A 15,832-nucleotide genomic window follows, 5' to 3' on the forward strand; every position below is an offset into this window, starting at 1 on the left:
TACTGTAAAGTGCCCTATTCTATTACTTCATAAAAACTTCACTTATCTCATAGATAATTAAAAAAAAATACCACTTAAAAGATAAACTCAGTGGGGCCTTGATAAAACAAGCAACTTTGATAGGTGGCACCTGCACTCTTCAACTTGAAAGGCATTACCTTATAAGAATATACTCATTTGTCTATAAAAAAAGATAGTATGCTCCTTGTTAGGGATATGCATAGCAATCTTGTTGTAGCCCGAATAGGCATCCATGAAAGTCAATAGTTCATGTCATGATGTGATATCCACTAATTGGTCCATACGTGGTAGAGGGAAACAGTCTTTAGGACATGCCTTGTTGACATACGTGGGGTCAATACAAGTCCTCCAAGCCTTGTTTGGCTTTCTTACTAGGATTGGGTTTGCTACCTGATTAGTGCTCAAAAATATCATTTTATTAATCTTAAAGTGTAAAATTAATTAAGTTTTAATTAATATTTTCATGGATTTATTGTCATATATTTTATGTTTGAAAATATTAATTTTAATTTAATTTGTGTTTAATTTTCAGGAAATAAAATATATTTTTGACACAAAGAAAAAGAAAGAATTAAAATTGAAGAAATCATGAAGAAAATGGCATTTTTGAAGATGAAATGGCCCAAAACTAGGCCCAAAATGGAGCCCAAACCTAAGCAATGGCTGCTCCTAACGCTGCCACATGGCAGCCTGCCATTCGTCCACACCAGCCTAACGCCAGCCGAGCCGAGCCGAGCCATTCCTCCAGCTTGCGACACGTGTCCCACTAGCAGCCTGACGAAGCCGTCGAGCCGCATGCCAGCCGAGCCGCCGCTGACAGCTGCACCTGCCACCTGACGCTGACACGCCTGCCACGACTGACGCCTCCAGCCCAACATCCAACCATAGCCCTCCACGCGTCCCACTCGTCAGTCCGTGTCCCCCACTTTACCAGCAGCCACTTCCCATTTTCATCAGCTTTTTGAGCCATTTTCCCACTATATTGTACACAATTTTACACATTTTGGGTCCTATTTCTCTATAAATAGAGATCCAAAGCCAGTGTAAATTATCAGATTGTAAAGTGAGAAAAATACACTTTATTATTTTGTTTCTTTTCTTATTTCTAGTTTAATTTTGCTTGTTTTAGGTGACAAAAATGAGTGAATTATTTTGGAAATATTGGTGAGGTTAGAGTGTAGTTGTGGTACTTTTCATTCTCAATATTGATATTGATTCTTTTTATGCTTTATTTCCATATCTCATTAATTATTTTGTTTCTCATCCTCTAATTTCTTTTCTAAAATTATTTTGCATCTTTTACATAAGTTCAGTCACGCTTTTCTTATGTAACTTAGATTGTTAATTTATTTTAGTATATTTGTTATATTGTATGTCTTTTACTGCATTCTGCCAGTGGTATTTTGTCGCTCTTAGATATATAATATGATATGTTATGGAATTAGGAGTTAGATTCAATTTAATCTAGATTATTTAATTTGTGCTTTTAACATATACATCTTCCAGTTGCAATTAATGGTGTAGAATTGCAACTGTGTTTTGAATTAATATCAATATTAGAATAGGTTTTACAACACTGCATCTCTACCTTGCCATGCTCTTTATCTGATCGCTTTCTTTAATCTATCATTTTAATTTGAAAAAATCCATCTCTTCAATTTTACTTTATTTTTATCTTTTATTTACTAATCTAATCTTTAGTTGTGTTTGCCTCTCTGTGGATACGACATAACCTGATTACTACTGCGACCGCTTAGGAGTTTATTGGGCGATATCACTACCTAAACAGGATATAGGGATTCTCGAATAGCAGCAGCTACCAAATCTTCCACTACATTGGGTGCTCTGGCATTCCTGGGGATGCTGGAAATTCTTCATATATGGGGGTGGCAGCTACCCCTCTTCCTCGCCCCTTCCCCTTCCTCGGCCTCTGCCTCGACCATCTTCTTGGTTCCTGCTCCATGTGTCTTTTCTATTTCCCCAAAAGAGAAAAGTTGAAAAAACTAAGACAAACAAAACAATTAGAGGTTACAACGTAGCCTGTTGTACTATTGTCTATTAGGTCCATCTATCTATTAAAACTACCCTATTACAATTAAGTCCAACTCAGGTAAATGGGCATTAACAATTGAATCTTTCATGGAGGAAGGTTGGGTTCAGTATATCGTACCCACTAATAAGGCCCTCTAACTTCCACTTGGACCAAAAAGACAGGAATTTAAACCCTTGCTTTATTAATTGTTATTCATTTTAATTAGATCCAATCTAATAATGCAAAGAAAATGGGCCTTCACAAATGGGCTAACCCATAAGAGAGGAATTTAAACTTTACACTTTCAATTGAATCCAAAATTCTTAACACTTACTACACAATGAAACAATAATAAAAGCAAATAGCATGATTTATAAAAAAAATTACAACATAAAATAAAATTTAACGATGTGTTCTTATATACGTCTAATCCTCCACATCGGATCCATTATCATACTCAAGGTCTGGTATTCTTCTTATAGCTTTAACCTTTCCAACCACGCTTGAGTCCATTGGGCTAATTTATGAAAATAACACAAAAAAGACATTACAAACATATTTTGAAAACAATGTGTATACTTACTCGGTAACGAGTAGGTCCTTTGTAGCTATTGTGTGTATTTTGTGGGAACGTTCATGACCAATATAGCCATGGGCTCTGATACCATCTTGTAACGCCCTAATTTCTCATAAATTACCAAGAACACAACGTTGGATCATAATTCTAAATATTGCTCTTTCGATTGAATAAAAAATTGAAAATAATAGATTGATCCATGGTTTTACAAAAATAAAATAATTGTCTTTAACATAAAAATGAGCAACATTTAAATAAAAATTTAAAATAAACATGCTTTAATAAAAATAAGCCCGCTTGGTCTTCCTCGACTATATGGTCCCCACGAGTACATCACGAAGCTCCTAGGTCCCACTCGCCACCAACCTTTCTATCCTCAATTTTTTGTTCAACAACATCATAAGGGGTGAGCTTCTAAGCCCAATAAGGAAAATACAAATAAGAGTTAGTCATATAATCATTTAATCAACACATCCTAAATTACACAAGAGTCATAACAGAAAAACCTAATTATACTAATCATATCATATCATATCATAAAACCATAAGTCATATCATAGCCTAAGTCATAATCATAATCATAAATCATAGGTCATAAGTCATAATCGTAACTATAGGTCATAGATCACAATAACAAGTCAGATAAAATAAAAAGATAAGTGCTTATATAGGGGTGGCAATTAAGCCCCGAACAAAAGTCCATCATATACCGAACATCAACTTAGGTCCGTCATAAAATTTTGGCAACCGAGCTTACCGGACATAAGTCCGCCATACATCATTGGACACCTTAGATCCAGACACACTTACCCCTTTATTGTTCCTAAAATGTTAGGTCATACAAAAAAAAAAAATAGCCTAGATCATAAACTAAACTATCTAATTTTCCTTACAAAAAACTGGAATATTGGTGACAAGAGTGGGATTGGAAACTCCTAAAACCAAACATAAAGAAATCATAAGTCCTCTAGAGAAAGAAGATGAATAAAAGATATAAACCACCAAGATAGTAACTTACCGAAAACCTTAAGTTTCAAGAAACTCAAACACCTAACCATAAGCCATAATAATAAGTTAAGTTTTGAAATAAAAGGAAATAATAAGAAGAATGGAAATGGACTAAACCTGAAGATTAAAAGTACCTTAAACAGCTTAGGGCTTCGTTCTATACCTCAAACACCAAAACAACACTCTGTCTTCCTTCCCAAGTGTTTAGAGAAGCTTAGATTGAAAAGCTTTTAAACCCAAAACCCTAGTGTTTCTCTCTAGAACGAACTTAGTCGCTTGGAGGCTCTGAACTGTGCTTGAATGATGAATAAAATGGCTGAGTGAAGGGTCATATTTATAGAGTTCAAGGAGTGAAACTAACTCCTTTTTAAAATGAATAAATAAATGATTAAAAATGAATTTTTTTCTTAATAGATGCCCAGAACTCAGTCAAAAACGTTCAGGAATGAGTCAAAGTTGTTGAGGGTGGTTTCTAGTTCAGAATTCTACGAAAATTCAAAAATGGCTCCAAGAGTCGATATATCGCCTACCCTAGGTGATATATCGCCCCTACCTACGCCCCGAGGGTCTGTGGTTTCGTTCATGTGAAGTCGACCTATTTTCTGTATCAAACATAGGTGATATATCGGCCCCTATAGCTGCGATATATCAGCATACGCTGATATTTTAAACACGTTTTTGCACACTTTCAACACACTTTAATTTGTTTAAACCACTTTGACTGAGTAAAACGTGATCCTAACAGCTGCTGGAAGGTTCTAGACCTTCTAGATCTATCCTTTAATAAATTTAGTCATCTAAAATGCTTAATTCCTTAACAAACATACATATGACAAGTGTCTCGTTCTTAATAATTCTATCTAAACCTTAGGTTATAATAAATAATATTTCTAGGACAAACTATATTAATCAAACCTTATGTTAAAATTAATATTTCTTTACTATAGGCTAAACTTATAAAATCCATAACTATTTTTACGAGTTTCTAACTAAATCCCGGCTTGAACCAATAACCACGAAACTAAAATACTAAGCTACTACTGCTATCTAGCTAAGTAAAATTCTGAGACACTACACATATTGAAGAAATCTTCAACTGCTTGTTCACTGAGTATGATGTCTTCATCACCTCTGTCAACACCATAATCGATGCATATTTAGTTGCCGAGATTGAGGCTTTTCTCATGGCTCAAGCTATCCGACTGGAGAAAAGTGTGAAGGAATTGGACATTTCCAAAGGAGAAGAAAATCTCTCATAGTCCAGATTTCCTCCTTCATCTCGTGGAGTTCCTCATCTAGGGTCTTCAAGTCCTAACTATGGCATATCAAAAGGTAATTTCTCTAGAGGTGCTGATCCATATTATGCTGGACCTAGTGGAAAATCTTCTTTCTCTCACTTACGTGGTGGTAGTCATGGGTTCAACCGTAGTCAATACTCAGGTCCAAGAGGTGGACCCTCAGCTGGACATGGACAATACAGTGTTTCGGGACAAAAACCATAGTACCAGCTGTGTCACAAAGTCAGTCACACAGTCAAACAGTGCTTTTACAGGTTCGACAAGTCTATTAGTGGTCCCGAATCGTTTCAGCCTTTCTCTGGTATTGTTGTTGTTGTCGAGATGCACGCCATGTATTCTACACCTGAAATAGTGACTGATCAAATCTGGTATCCTGACTCTAGTGCGACTCATCATCTCACCTCTTAGGCATCCAATTTGACCATAAGGGTTGAATACAACGAACTAGAGCAAATATACATGGGAAACGGTACAGGTTTGAAAATTCAAAATTTTGGCCAGTCTTCTTTTCTTTCCCCATTTCATTCCAAACATCTTGTCTTAAATACTTTGCTTCATGTGCTTGACATTACTAAAAATCTCTCAAGTATTTCAAAGTTTGCTCAAGATAACAATGTCCTTTTTGAGTTTCACCATTTTCATTGTTGTGTTAAGGATCAGGTTAATCAGAGGATTTTACTGGTTGGGAAGCTTGAAAAAGGCCTTTACAAGTTTGATTCTACTCAGTTAGGATCTCTATTGTCTCCTCCCTCAAATTTCTCCTATTTGTCCGAGTGCACTACTGATGGTGCCCAAGTGTTTTTCACTCAAAATAAGTTTGTACCAAACGCTATTTTTTCTTTGTGGCACAATAGGCTTGGCCATCCTACTGCTAGAGTTGTAAAATGTGCTCTCTCCTCTTGTAATATTCATGTTAGCAATAAAACAACTCTTGATTTGTGTGCAGCTTGTTGTCTTGGCAAATACCATAAGCTTCCTTTTCCTAACTCAATTACTGTCTATACTGAACCCTTACAACTTTTGCATTCGAATCTATGGGGTCCTACCCCTACTATATCCTCAAGTGGTTATAAGTATTATATCATTTTTGTTGATGCCTATTCTAGGCACACTTGGGTGTATTTGCTTCGAACAAAGAGAGAAGCTTTGCCAACTTTTACCAAGTTCAAAACTCAAGTTGAGCTTCAGCTAGGATATAAAATTAAATCCATTCAAAATGATTGGGGAGGTGAATACCAAGCTTTCACTAGCCTTGTTGAGTCTACTGGTATAGTTCATAGTGTGTCTTGTCCACACACTCATGAGAAAAATGGTGTTGCTGAACGCAAACATCGCCATATTGTTGAGAGTGGGCTCACCTTACTTGCCCAAGCTTCTTTGCCCCTCAAATATTGGGATGAGGCCTTTCGTACAATTGTTTTCTTGATAAATAGAATGCGTACTCTCATTTTGCAACACCTTTCACCATTAGAAGTTTTGTTTAATACCAACCTGATTACAATATGCTCAGAGTTTTTGGTTGTTTATGTTACCCAAATTTGAGGCCTTATAACCATGTCAAGCTCCTGTATAGGTCTGAACCTTGTGTGTTCCTTGGGTATAGTATATCTCACAAAGGATATAAGTGTTTGTATAAGGAAGGCAGAGTGTATATTTCAAGGGATGTCTTATTTCACGAGTTTGTCTTCCTTTTTTCTGATTTGTCTCAAAAGTGTTCTCCAACCTCTACCTCAAAATTGTTCGTTGTCTTAGCAAGTCCACCTGTTCTGTCACCTCTTCGTTCTACTCCTCTTACTCCATTATCATCACCATCATTACCCTCCTCTTCATTACCATCTATGCCACCACCACCACCACCACCAATACCAACACCTTCCTCTTCCAATATACAGTTATCCCACCCTTGTTGAGTCAAGAAGCTGGTTCAAATGATTTGCAACCTACTTGATCTCTTGATTTTCCTGTTGCTCCTAACATTGTTTCTGCAATGCCTAATGTTCATCCAATGCAGACAAGAGCTAAGTCTGGGATTCGAAAGCCCAAAGTTCTCATGACGTCTATTGAACCTTCTTCTGTCAATGATGCTCTCAAAAGTCAACAATGGTCTAGTGCTATGCAAGCTGAGTTTAACGCTCTTCAGAAGAAAAAGGCTTGGTATTTAGTGGAATTACCCTCTGACCGAGTACCTATAGGTTGCAAGTGGGCTTACAGAGTAAAGGAGAACACAGGTGGAACTATTGCTCGGTACAAAGCTCGTCTTGTTGCAAAAGGCTTTCATCAACAAGCTGGCTTTGATTATAAGGAGACTTTTAGTCTAGTTGTTAAGCCAGTGACCATTCGAGTAGTTCTTACCATTGCTGTTACTAGAGGATGGAAGATAAGGCAGCTAGATGTTAACAATTGTTAGGAAAACTCTTATACAGGATCTTTATTTATTTTCATGTAGATCTTTTATCAAACAAATTAATATGAGATAACCTAGAACATGTTTCTAAAATTGAATTCAAAGAGAAACAATGATAAGAATACTTACAGTATACGTAGCGGAATAATAGTGTCATTTCCTTCAGTTTCTCTAACCCTTGTATCCTTTCTGTCGTAGAGTATTATCAAGAAACTGAACCGATCTTCAATCTTCTATCAGAAAACTAGTGTTTGTCCTCTGTCTGACTTCTCTAACTTCAACTCTCTCTTAACATTCCTTTTATAGACTTATTTAGGCCATTTAGTTTAATTAAAAATCAATAAAATAATATCCAATTAGAAGCCTTGGTCGAAATTATCATGGGCTTTAGGCCCGTGAAAATTTTCATTTGATTATAAGCCCATTGGACTTAAAATCAAGGTCTGCATTATTTTCTATTGATTTAATTAATTAAATAATTATTTAAATCCTTTATCAAATTAATTATTTATAATTTGAACATTGATTTAAACTTAAATATTAATTTAGATACCAATTTATCTTAATTAATAAATCTGCCCTAATTTCTCTTTTCTTCTCAAAATTACATAACTCTGTGAAACTATCCAAAATTGACCTGGTCAACTTTGATCATTCTAATTGATAATTAAATCAATTAATTGAGACTATCTAGATGATTTTATCCAAGGTACAATGGGGACCATGGGCCTATGAAATCAAGTTCCAATAGGTTATCATAAATCTAACAAATAAATTTACTAACTTATTAATTCCTCGTGACTCCACTATAGACTTGGAATTGCACTCTTCAATTCATAGAACGCTCTATAATAAATATAGATACGCTATTAATTATCCATTGTTACAACCATAATTATCACTAAATCCTCTATAGACGGTCTACAATGAGATGAGACTAAAATACTGTTTTACCCCTCATTGTATTTTATCCTTAAAACACGTAATTCCTTGTAGATGATATTTCAGTAACCTAATTTAATTACTGAAATGAGATCTATATCATTTAACACCTTGAACAAAACTAAAAGGAAATCGTCATTTCACTTCTTCATCAGAAGCTATAGATGTTCATATCTATGATTAACACTCCCACTCAATTATACTATCGAGTTCTCAAGATGTAAGTATGGGCTAGTTCGTAGGGTAAGCTGGTAACGAACAAGTTAAAGAACTCAAATAATACAATCAGTTAGAATACAAACCACTCAGAATTGAGATTAAATTGACCTATGGTCAACTATAAGATATGACTAGAGTAGATAATAACGGTATGTTTACTTATCCCTTCAACTATCAATATCGGTCCAGTCCGATGTAATAAATACATCCAATCTTATCTACTTTTCTAATGTTCTGGAAAGAACATAACACTGCAATGTGTAAGTAGATCATATCGTAGATTGTCAAGTCAGTGTAAATCCTGTGCACTGACTAATCTTAGGACTAACTTATTTTGAACATATAATCATATTTATATTCCACTGTGATTACGTCACTATAAATAAGATTAGCTATATGCTCGGGATTTAATAGAAGTTTATATCATACAAATAATCATGAAAATAAAACATGTGAGCAAAGTGATTGACCAAGTCAAAAAATGATTTTTATTCTTTTATTGATAATAAATGAGATTATAAAGAAATTGAGTTTTAATTAGGGCATAAAACCCCAACAACAATGCATTCCTCAACGGTGATCTGCATGAGGACATTTATATGCAACAACCTCCAGGTTTTGTAGACTCTACTTATCCCACTAAAGTTTGCAAACTTTACAAAGCACTTTATGGTCTCAAACAAGCTCCAAGAGCTTGGTTTGACAAACTTTTTACTACCTTGGTTCGTCTTGGTTTTGTTTCAGCAAAGGCTGATCATTCCTTGTTTTTTCGAGCTACTGTCACTAGTTGTCTCTATGTTCTTGTCTATGTGAATGATATCCTAGTGATGGGTAGTAGTGAAAACGACGTCTCATCTATGATCACAACTCTTGGTGATTCTTTTGCACTAAAAGATTTAGGTAATGTTGACTACTTCTTGGGAATTCAAGTCTCTCATACTTCCAGTGGTGTCTTGCTCTCTTAAACTAAGTACCTTCAAGATCTTTTGGGTAAAGTTCAGATGCAAGGGGTCAAAACTCAAAATACTCCAATGAATAGTGGCCTCTGCTTGTCACACTATGGGAGTGATCCTGTGTTGGATGCTACCCATTATCGATCTGTTGCGGGTGCCTTACAGTATGCTACCATAACTAGACCTGAGATTGCCTTTAGCGTAAATAAGGTCTGTCAGTTTCTGCACTTTCCTCTCCAATCTCATTGGGTGGCTGTTAAACGAATCTTGCGCAATCTCATTTTGTGATGCTGATTGGGCTTCTGACCCAGATGACTGGCACTCCACTACTAGATTTTGCATTTATTTTGGTGACAATTTAGTGGCTTGGCAGTCCAAGAAGCAGACCATAGTTTCTCGCTCTTCTACTGAAGCTGAATTTCGTAGTTTAGCTTCTGTTGTTATTGAACTCTCCTGGATTCAGTCGTTACTTCATGAGCTCACCATTTTTGTATCTGTTCTACCTTCTATTTGGTGTGACAACTTGAGTTCTGTCATGCTTGCTGCCAACCCCGTCCCTCATGCACGCACAAAGCACATAGAGATTGATCTCTATTTTGTCAAAAACAAGGTCTTGCAAAACCATATCCAAGTCAAGCATGTTCCAGCTGTTGCTCAAGTTGCTGATTGTCTAACTAAACCCATTTTCAGCTCTTGTTTCTCTCTTCTGCGTGACAAAATAAGTGTTGTTTCTAAATCAATACTTAGTTTGAGGGGGCTGTTAGAGACCATGCTTCAACTTCTATTAATTTGTTAGAAGTTGATTAGTTTGTTACAAAGTTTGTTATTCTGTTTTGGTTTTCGGTTAGATTTAAGCTTTCTAAATATTGTATCTATACAGTGTTATTTATAAGATGAGAAATACGAAATCATTCTTCACTAAAGTTGTAACGACCCAAATTCACTAATAAGGCTTAAGGGCCTTGATTAGTGTGCCTGGAGAGCATAATGGGAATTATGTATGGTTTTAATGATTAAGATGCATGATTATGATTTTAAGCATGTTATATGACTATGTGTATTATGTTATGTGATAATTATGCTATGTGATTTGTACCACGTGGGTGTGGTGATATCAATGTGATGCACGTGCCGAGACGGTCCTAGAAAGCTAGATAATGGTAACTGGTGATTTGGTAACTTGTGTAACTGTTAGTAACCATAGAGAGTAACCGGTTTTGTTGGAGAAGTGGTAGAATTGTAAAGCTAGTAAAAGGACAAATATGCCCTTGAGGTTTAGTTAGGAAGGGATATTAGTGGAGGGCTAAGGTAGTCTTTTGGCAGTGGTATAGATGGTTTTGGCTGAGGGAAAAGGATGTATACGATTCTTTTATGCTAAGTATAACTGAAGTTAAGACTTGGAAGGCTAGAAAGATCAAGAAGGAAAGGGAGAATCAAGAACCTAGAAGGCAAAGTGGAAGAGGAGTTTAGCTGTGTTCTTTGAGGCTAGTAAAGGGCTTAAGAGTGTGGAATCGAGCACATATCAAGGTTTATACCGAGGTAAGGATTTGGTCCCTGTTTTGTTAAGTTCTGAATTGATTTTGGAAGGAATTGAAAGATATCCATGGCTTGTTTTGCATGAAAAGTTGAGCTGGTTTGTCAAGGGGAAACTCAGTTTAAAGCTTGGATTGGAGGAAGCTCAAGTTGAATTTCTGATTGAGGTAAGGGTATTAAACATGTTTGCAATTTCGTAACTGTTATGATTTAAGGATTTAGAGGTCTGGTTTGTACTTTTCTCAAGTTTTGGTTTAAGTGTTTGAGTCTGAAATTTAAGTGTGAATTCTGTGAATGATTGTATAACTGAGCTAGATTATGATGTTTGTAGGTTGTTGAAAGGTTTATTTGGGGTTTTGAGTTGGTTTTGAGGCTTAGGTATAAGTTTGGGGTGATTTGGGTTCGGGAAAACGTAAGAGAAAACCCAGAATTCTGGGCTCGCGAAGGAGCACCGCGGCGCTGTTCTTGTGCACCGCGACGCAAGGCTGTTTCTGGGAGGAATGTGCTCTCTGACTTGCTGGACGCCGCGGCGCAACAGGGCTGCGCCGCGCCGCAAGGCCAATTTCAAGACATGGGATTTTCGCAATTTTGAGCCTTTGCTCCGGGGGTTCGGGGGATGTCGTCGGTGCGTTGTTTTAGGGATTTGGGGAGTTCCGAGAGTGTGGGATTGGTTCCGGGAAATAGTTTTGGATTGATTAGTGATAAAGGAAGTTTCATTTGTGTTGTGATTAGGTCTTTGGAGAGGCTCGGGGTAGAGGACCATGCTCGCGGCTTCGAGGCATCGGGAACTAGTGAATTGAAAGGTAAGAAAATTGCACCCGGTTACATGATTGTGATGGGACTAAGTGCTCCCGAGAGTTGCATCGTGTCAATGTTGGTATTATGCCATGGGACATTTAAAAGCGGTCTAAGGATGCCGTACATGGTTTAAGCTCACAGGGCGCGGATTGGCCACTGGGAGCCAAGAATAATGGGATAACAGAGGGAGCGGCCTGAGGGCGCTAGCCCTGGTTATCGTTTGTGAATTGTGAATATTATGAACTGAAATGCCTAGTATGTGGAATACTTGATTATACTGACTGATGATATATCTGAGTATATGTGATGCAATGTGAGATGTTGACTTGTTTGTTAATTGTTCATGCTCTGTTGTTGTTGTGTTTTCTTGCTGGGTCTTGGCTCACGGGTGCTACGTGGTGCAGGTAAAGGCAAGGGCAAGCTGGACCAAGCTTGAGGTGGAGAGCTCCGAGGTGAAATGTACATAGCCAGCTGTTCGATCACTATGGTCGAGGAGTGGGTCAGGATAGGGATCTACCTAACTGCTTGTTTTGCCTTAGTATGGCTGGTTAATGTATTTGAACTTTGTAACTTTTGTGAACGACCTTTAAATTGATATTTTTGGGATCCTGTGTAAATAAACAATTTTTTTTTAATGAAAATGTGGCTTTTGAAACCAAAACGCTTTCAACCCTAGTTCCTTAATAGTTTCAATAACACGATTTTATTTAAATGACTTGGTTAGCAAGTCTGACACTTTATAAACACACAGTGTAACGATTTTGGCTATCCAGGGCGTTACAAAAGTTTTGAGTCATCATAAAAGGAGGTAGCCAAATTTGAGTTGCTTTCCTCTCGTTAGCACTAGCATACAAATACGTAGAGCTTTTCATGCTAGCTTTATATTCAAGTAAATAATTAAATGTGCCAACTCCCTCGAAATAGACCAAAAGAGATCACTGAAAAAAATACAGATGCATTCTAATTTTGAAAGGGAATTAATATATACACTTGAAGAAATACACAATTTCCAAATTAAATAGAAGTGCATGACTGGTAAATAATTTTCTTGTAGCTATCCTATGGCAGCTGAAATAATTGCCTTGTACTATATAAAAGTAGCAGGTAACAACTTCTGCAAAATATATATATATATATATATATATACTAGATACAATTAACTTGCAAGGCAAGTTTACTTATTTTTATTTATAGAATTTATTAATTACTTTTATTAAATTTATATTAATTTCATATAAATTTAAATAAATATCTTATTTTAATTAAATAATTTATTTATTTTTGTTTAAGTTTATGTTTGTTTTAGTTTTTGAATTTGGGAGTGAGAACCAAATTTTATATGTGGATTTTAAATTTAAATTTTTTGCTAGTTTTTTTTAAAAGTAATTTGTTGTTAATTGACAGCAAATTATATTATATATTTAATATGATATTATTCTATTAAGTGAGTTTAAATTTAATTAAATTTTATTTAAGTTATAAAACATATGATTTTATTATTTTTAAATAATTATCATTGTAAAATGTTTTACTTTAATTTATTTAATTATTTATTATTTTAAAATAATTATCATTGTAAAATATCTGAAAAATGTCATATTTTAATTTGTTTAATTATTTATTATTTTTAAATAATTATCATTGTAAAATATCTCAAAAATATCTTATTTTAATTTTTATAATTATTTATTTTATTTTATTTAAGTTTAAGTGTTTACAAACTACCGTTAAGTATAAGAATATTATGTTAAATATAAGAATATTCCGTTAAAGTTAACATTAAAAAAATAAAAAACTGTTAAAACCAAGAATTTCCGTTATCTACACACTTATTATATAGAAGAGATATATATGCATTCTTAATGGATAATATTCATGGATAATTACTTTAATGTTAACTATTTGATTAAGATCAATGATCCATATTTATAATTAATTAATATTTATAAAAATAAATTTTAATTTTTTCAAATTTTTTGAAGGGTTAGCTGTTGAAAAACGTGTATTTATTACAAAAATATTACATTGTAAACTTTTCATTTTTTAAATGCATGTCAATTTCTAAATATAGTTAGCGTTTCTCATTGGTTGAAAACACCATTAATTATAGCAAAAAAAATAATTAAATTCAAAAGTAATGTAGAAAAAAAATATTTAACTATGGGTGACCTTGCTATACCAAGTCACTATGTTGCCACATCATCATAATTGTTAGTACTTATTTATGGGTAATAACCATTGAGAAGTTTTCCATATATATATATATATATCTTCTATATAATATGTGTAGATAACGAAAATTATTTGTTTTAATGGTTTTTTATTTTTTAATGTTAAATTTACCAGAATATTCTTATATTTAACGGTAGTTTGTAAACACTTCAACTTAAATAAAATAAAATAAATAATTAAAAAATTAAAATAGAATATTTTGAGATATTTTACCATGATAGTTATTTAAAAATAATAAATAATTAAACAAATTAAAATGTGATATTTTTTAGATAATTTATAATGATAATTATTTAAAAATAATAAATAATTAAACAAATTAAAGTATAATATTTTTCAGATATTTTACAATGATAATTATTTTAAAATAATAAATTCATATGTTTTATAACTTAAATAAAATTTAATTAAACTTAAACTCACTTATTTGAATAATATCATATTAAATATATAATATAATCTACTGTAAATTAGCAACAAATTATTTTTTTAAGAAAAAAAAAACCACTAAGAAGCATAAATTTTAAATTCACATATACTATTTAATATTATATCTAATATATAATATATAATATTTTGTTGTTACTCCCAAATTTAAAAACTAAAATAAATATAAATTTAAACAAAAATAAATAAATTATTTAATTAAAATAAAATATTTATTTCAAAATTTATATAATATTAATATAAAGTTAATAAAAATAATTAATAAATTCTATTAATAAAACTAAATTAATAATTAAGAAAATATGATGTACCATCACGATGAATCATATTATAAGACAAATTAAGTCCCTCTCGAGATGGTATAGGTAGCTTGGTCCCCTCCATTGGGTGGACGAAAAAAAAGTAACGATTATATTGGGGATTCTTTTCCTTTGGTGTGTGTTTACCGTTTAGTCTCACATTGGTTATGTGTGGATTGTAAGTTGTATTTATGCTCAATCCTATTATCACTCTAACTACATGATAGAGTTTTGAGAAGTGAATTATTGTAAGCTCATGAACTTTATAAAAAAAATAATGAGTTGGAGATTCTACGATTGAGTTTTGAGATGTGGATTCTTGAGCTTTATTAAAAAAAAAAACACATTTGATTTATTAGTTGTTACCCTTTTCTTATTGGAGTGATAATATCTAAATTTGTTTGGTATTATCTAGGAGTATTCATCAAACCGCACCACAATTTGTGGTATGGAACATTTTGCAGTGCGGTTGCGATTTTTATTTTTGTCAAATTGCACCATTTACGGTTTTGAATTTTATATATAATGTGGTTCAAACCGCACCGCATCATTATATATATATTAATTATTTTATATATTTTTTTCAATTTTACTATATTTAAACTTAAATACATATATAATTATATAACATAACAAATACAATATCTAGAAATATTATTATGTTAACACATATTCTATTTCAATATAAATATATTTCTCCTTAATCAAAACATTTACTTCTATAACACATTTTTTATTTATTATTAGTTTGTTGTATTTTCATTGTTTAGCTAAAAGTTTATTTAGTTGTATATGTATAATTTTGTTTATTATGAATCTTTATTAATTATAATGTTTGATTGTTAAATTATTTTGCAATAGGTATAACTGCCCACATTGTCCGCACCGTACTGCATTTTTGCAGTGCAGTTTATACGATTTGAGATCTATTCGATGCGATTTGGAAAATTGCTAAAATTACATATGTAGTGTTGTCCAATAAATTAGCAAAAAACCACTTCACCCACATCACAAATCCCCCTATCTAATACTATTTTTTTTTTCCTTGGTATTTCTTTCGCCTATAACA

The 15,832-nt window shown here is 33.5% G+C and overlaps 1 protein-coding gene across 1 annotated transcript; it reads left to right on the plus strand.

Annotated features, from left to right (window-relative positions):
* The first annotated feature begins 6,923 nt into the window (after nt 1-6,923).
* On the plus strand, nt 6,924-7,343 carry LOC133799422 (uncharacterized mitochondrial protein AtMg00820-like). Its single transcript, XM_062237438.1, has one exon. The coding sequence runs from the start codon at nt 6,924-6,926 to the stop codon at nt 7,341-7,343; it is 420 nt and encodes a 139-aa protein (XP_062093422.1).
* Nucleotides 7,344-15,832: the final 8,489 nt, after the last annotated feature.

Source organism: Humulus lupulus, chromosome 9, assembly GCF_963169125.1.
Source record: "Humulus lupulus chromosome 9, drHumLupu1.1, whole genome shotgun sequence".
In the NCBI taxonomy this organism is placed as follows: domain Eukaryota; kingdom Viridiplantae; phylum Streptophyta; class Magnoliopsida; order Rosales; family Cannabaceae; genus Humulus; species Humulus lupulus.

Bases quoted from the DNA above. Each gene is read 5' to 3' on its own strand.
- LOC133799422 (XM_062237438.1), top strand. From the start codon at position 6,924: ATGCCTAATGTTCATCCAATGCAGACAAGAGCTAAGTCTGGGATTCGA.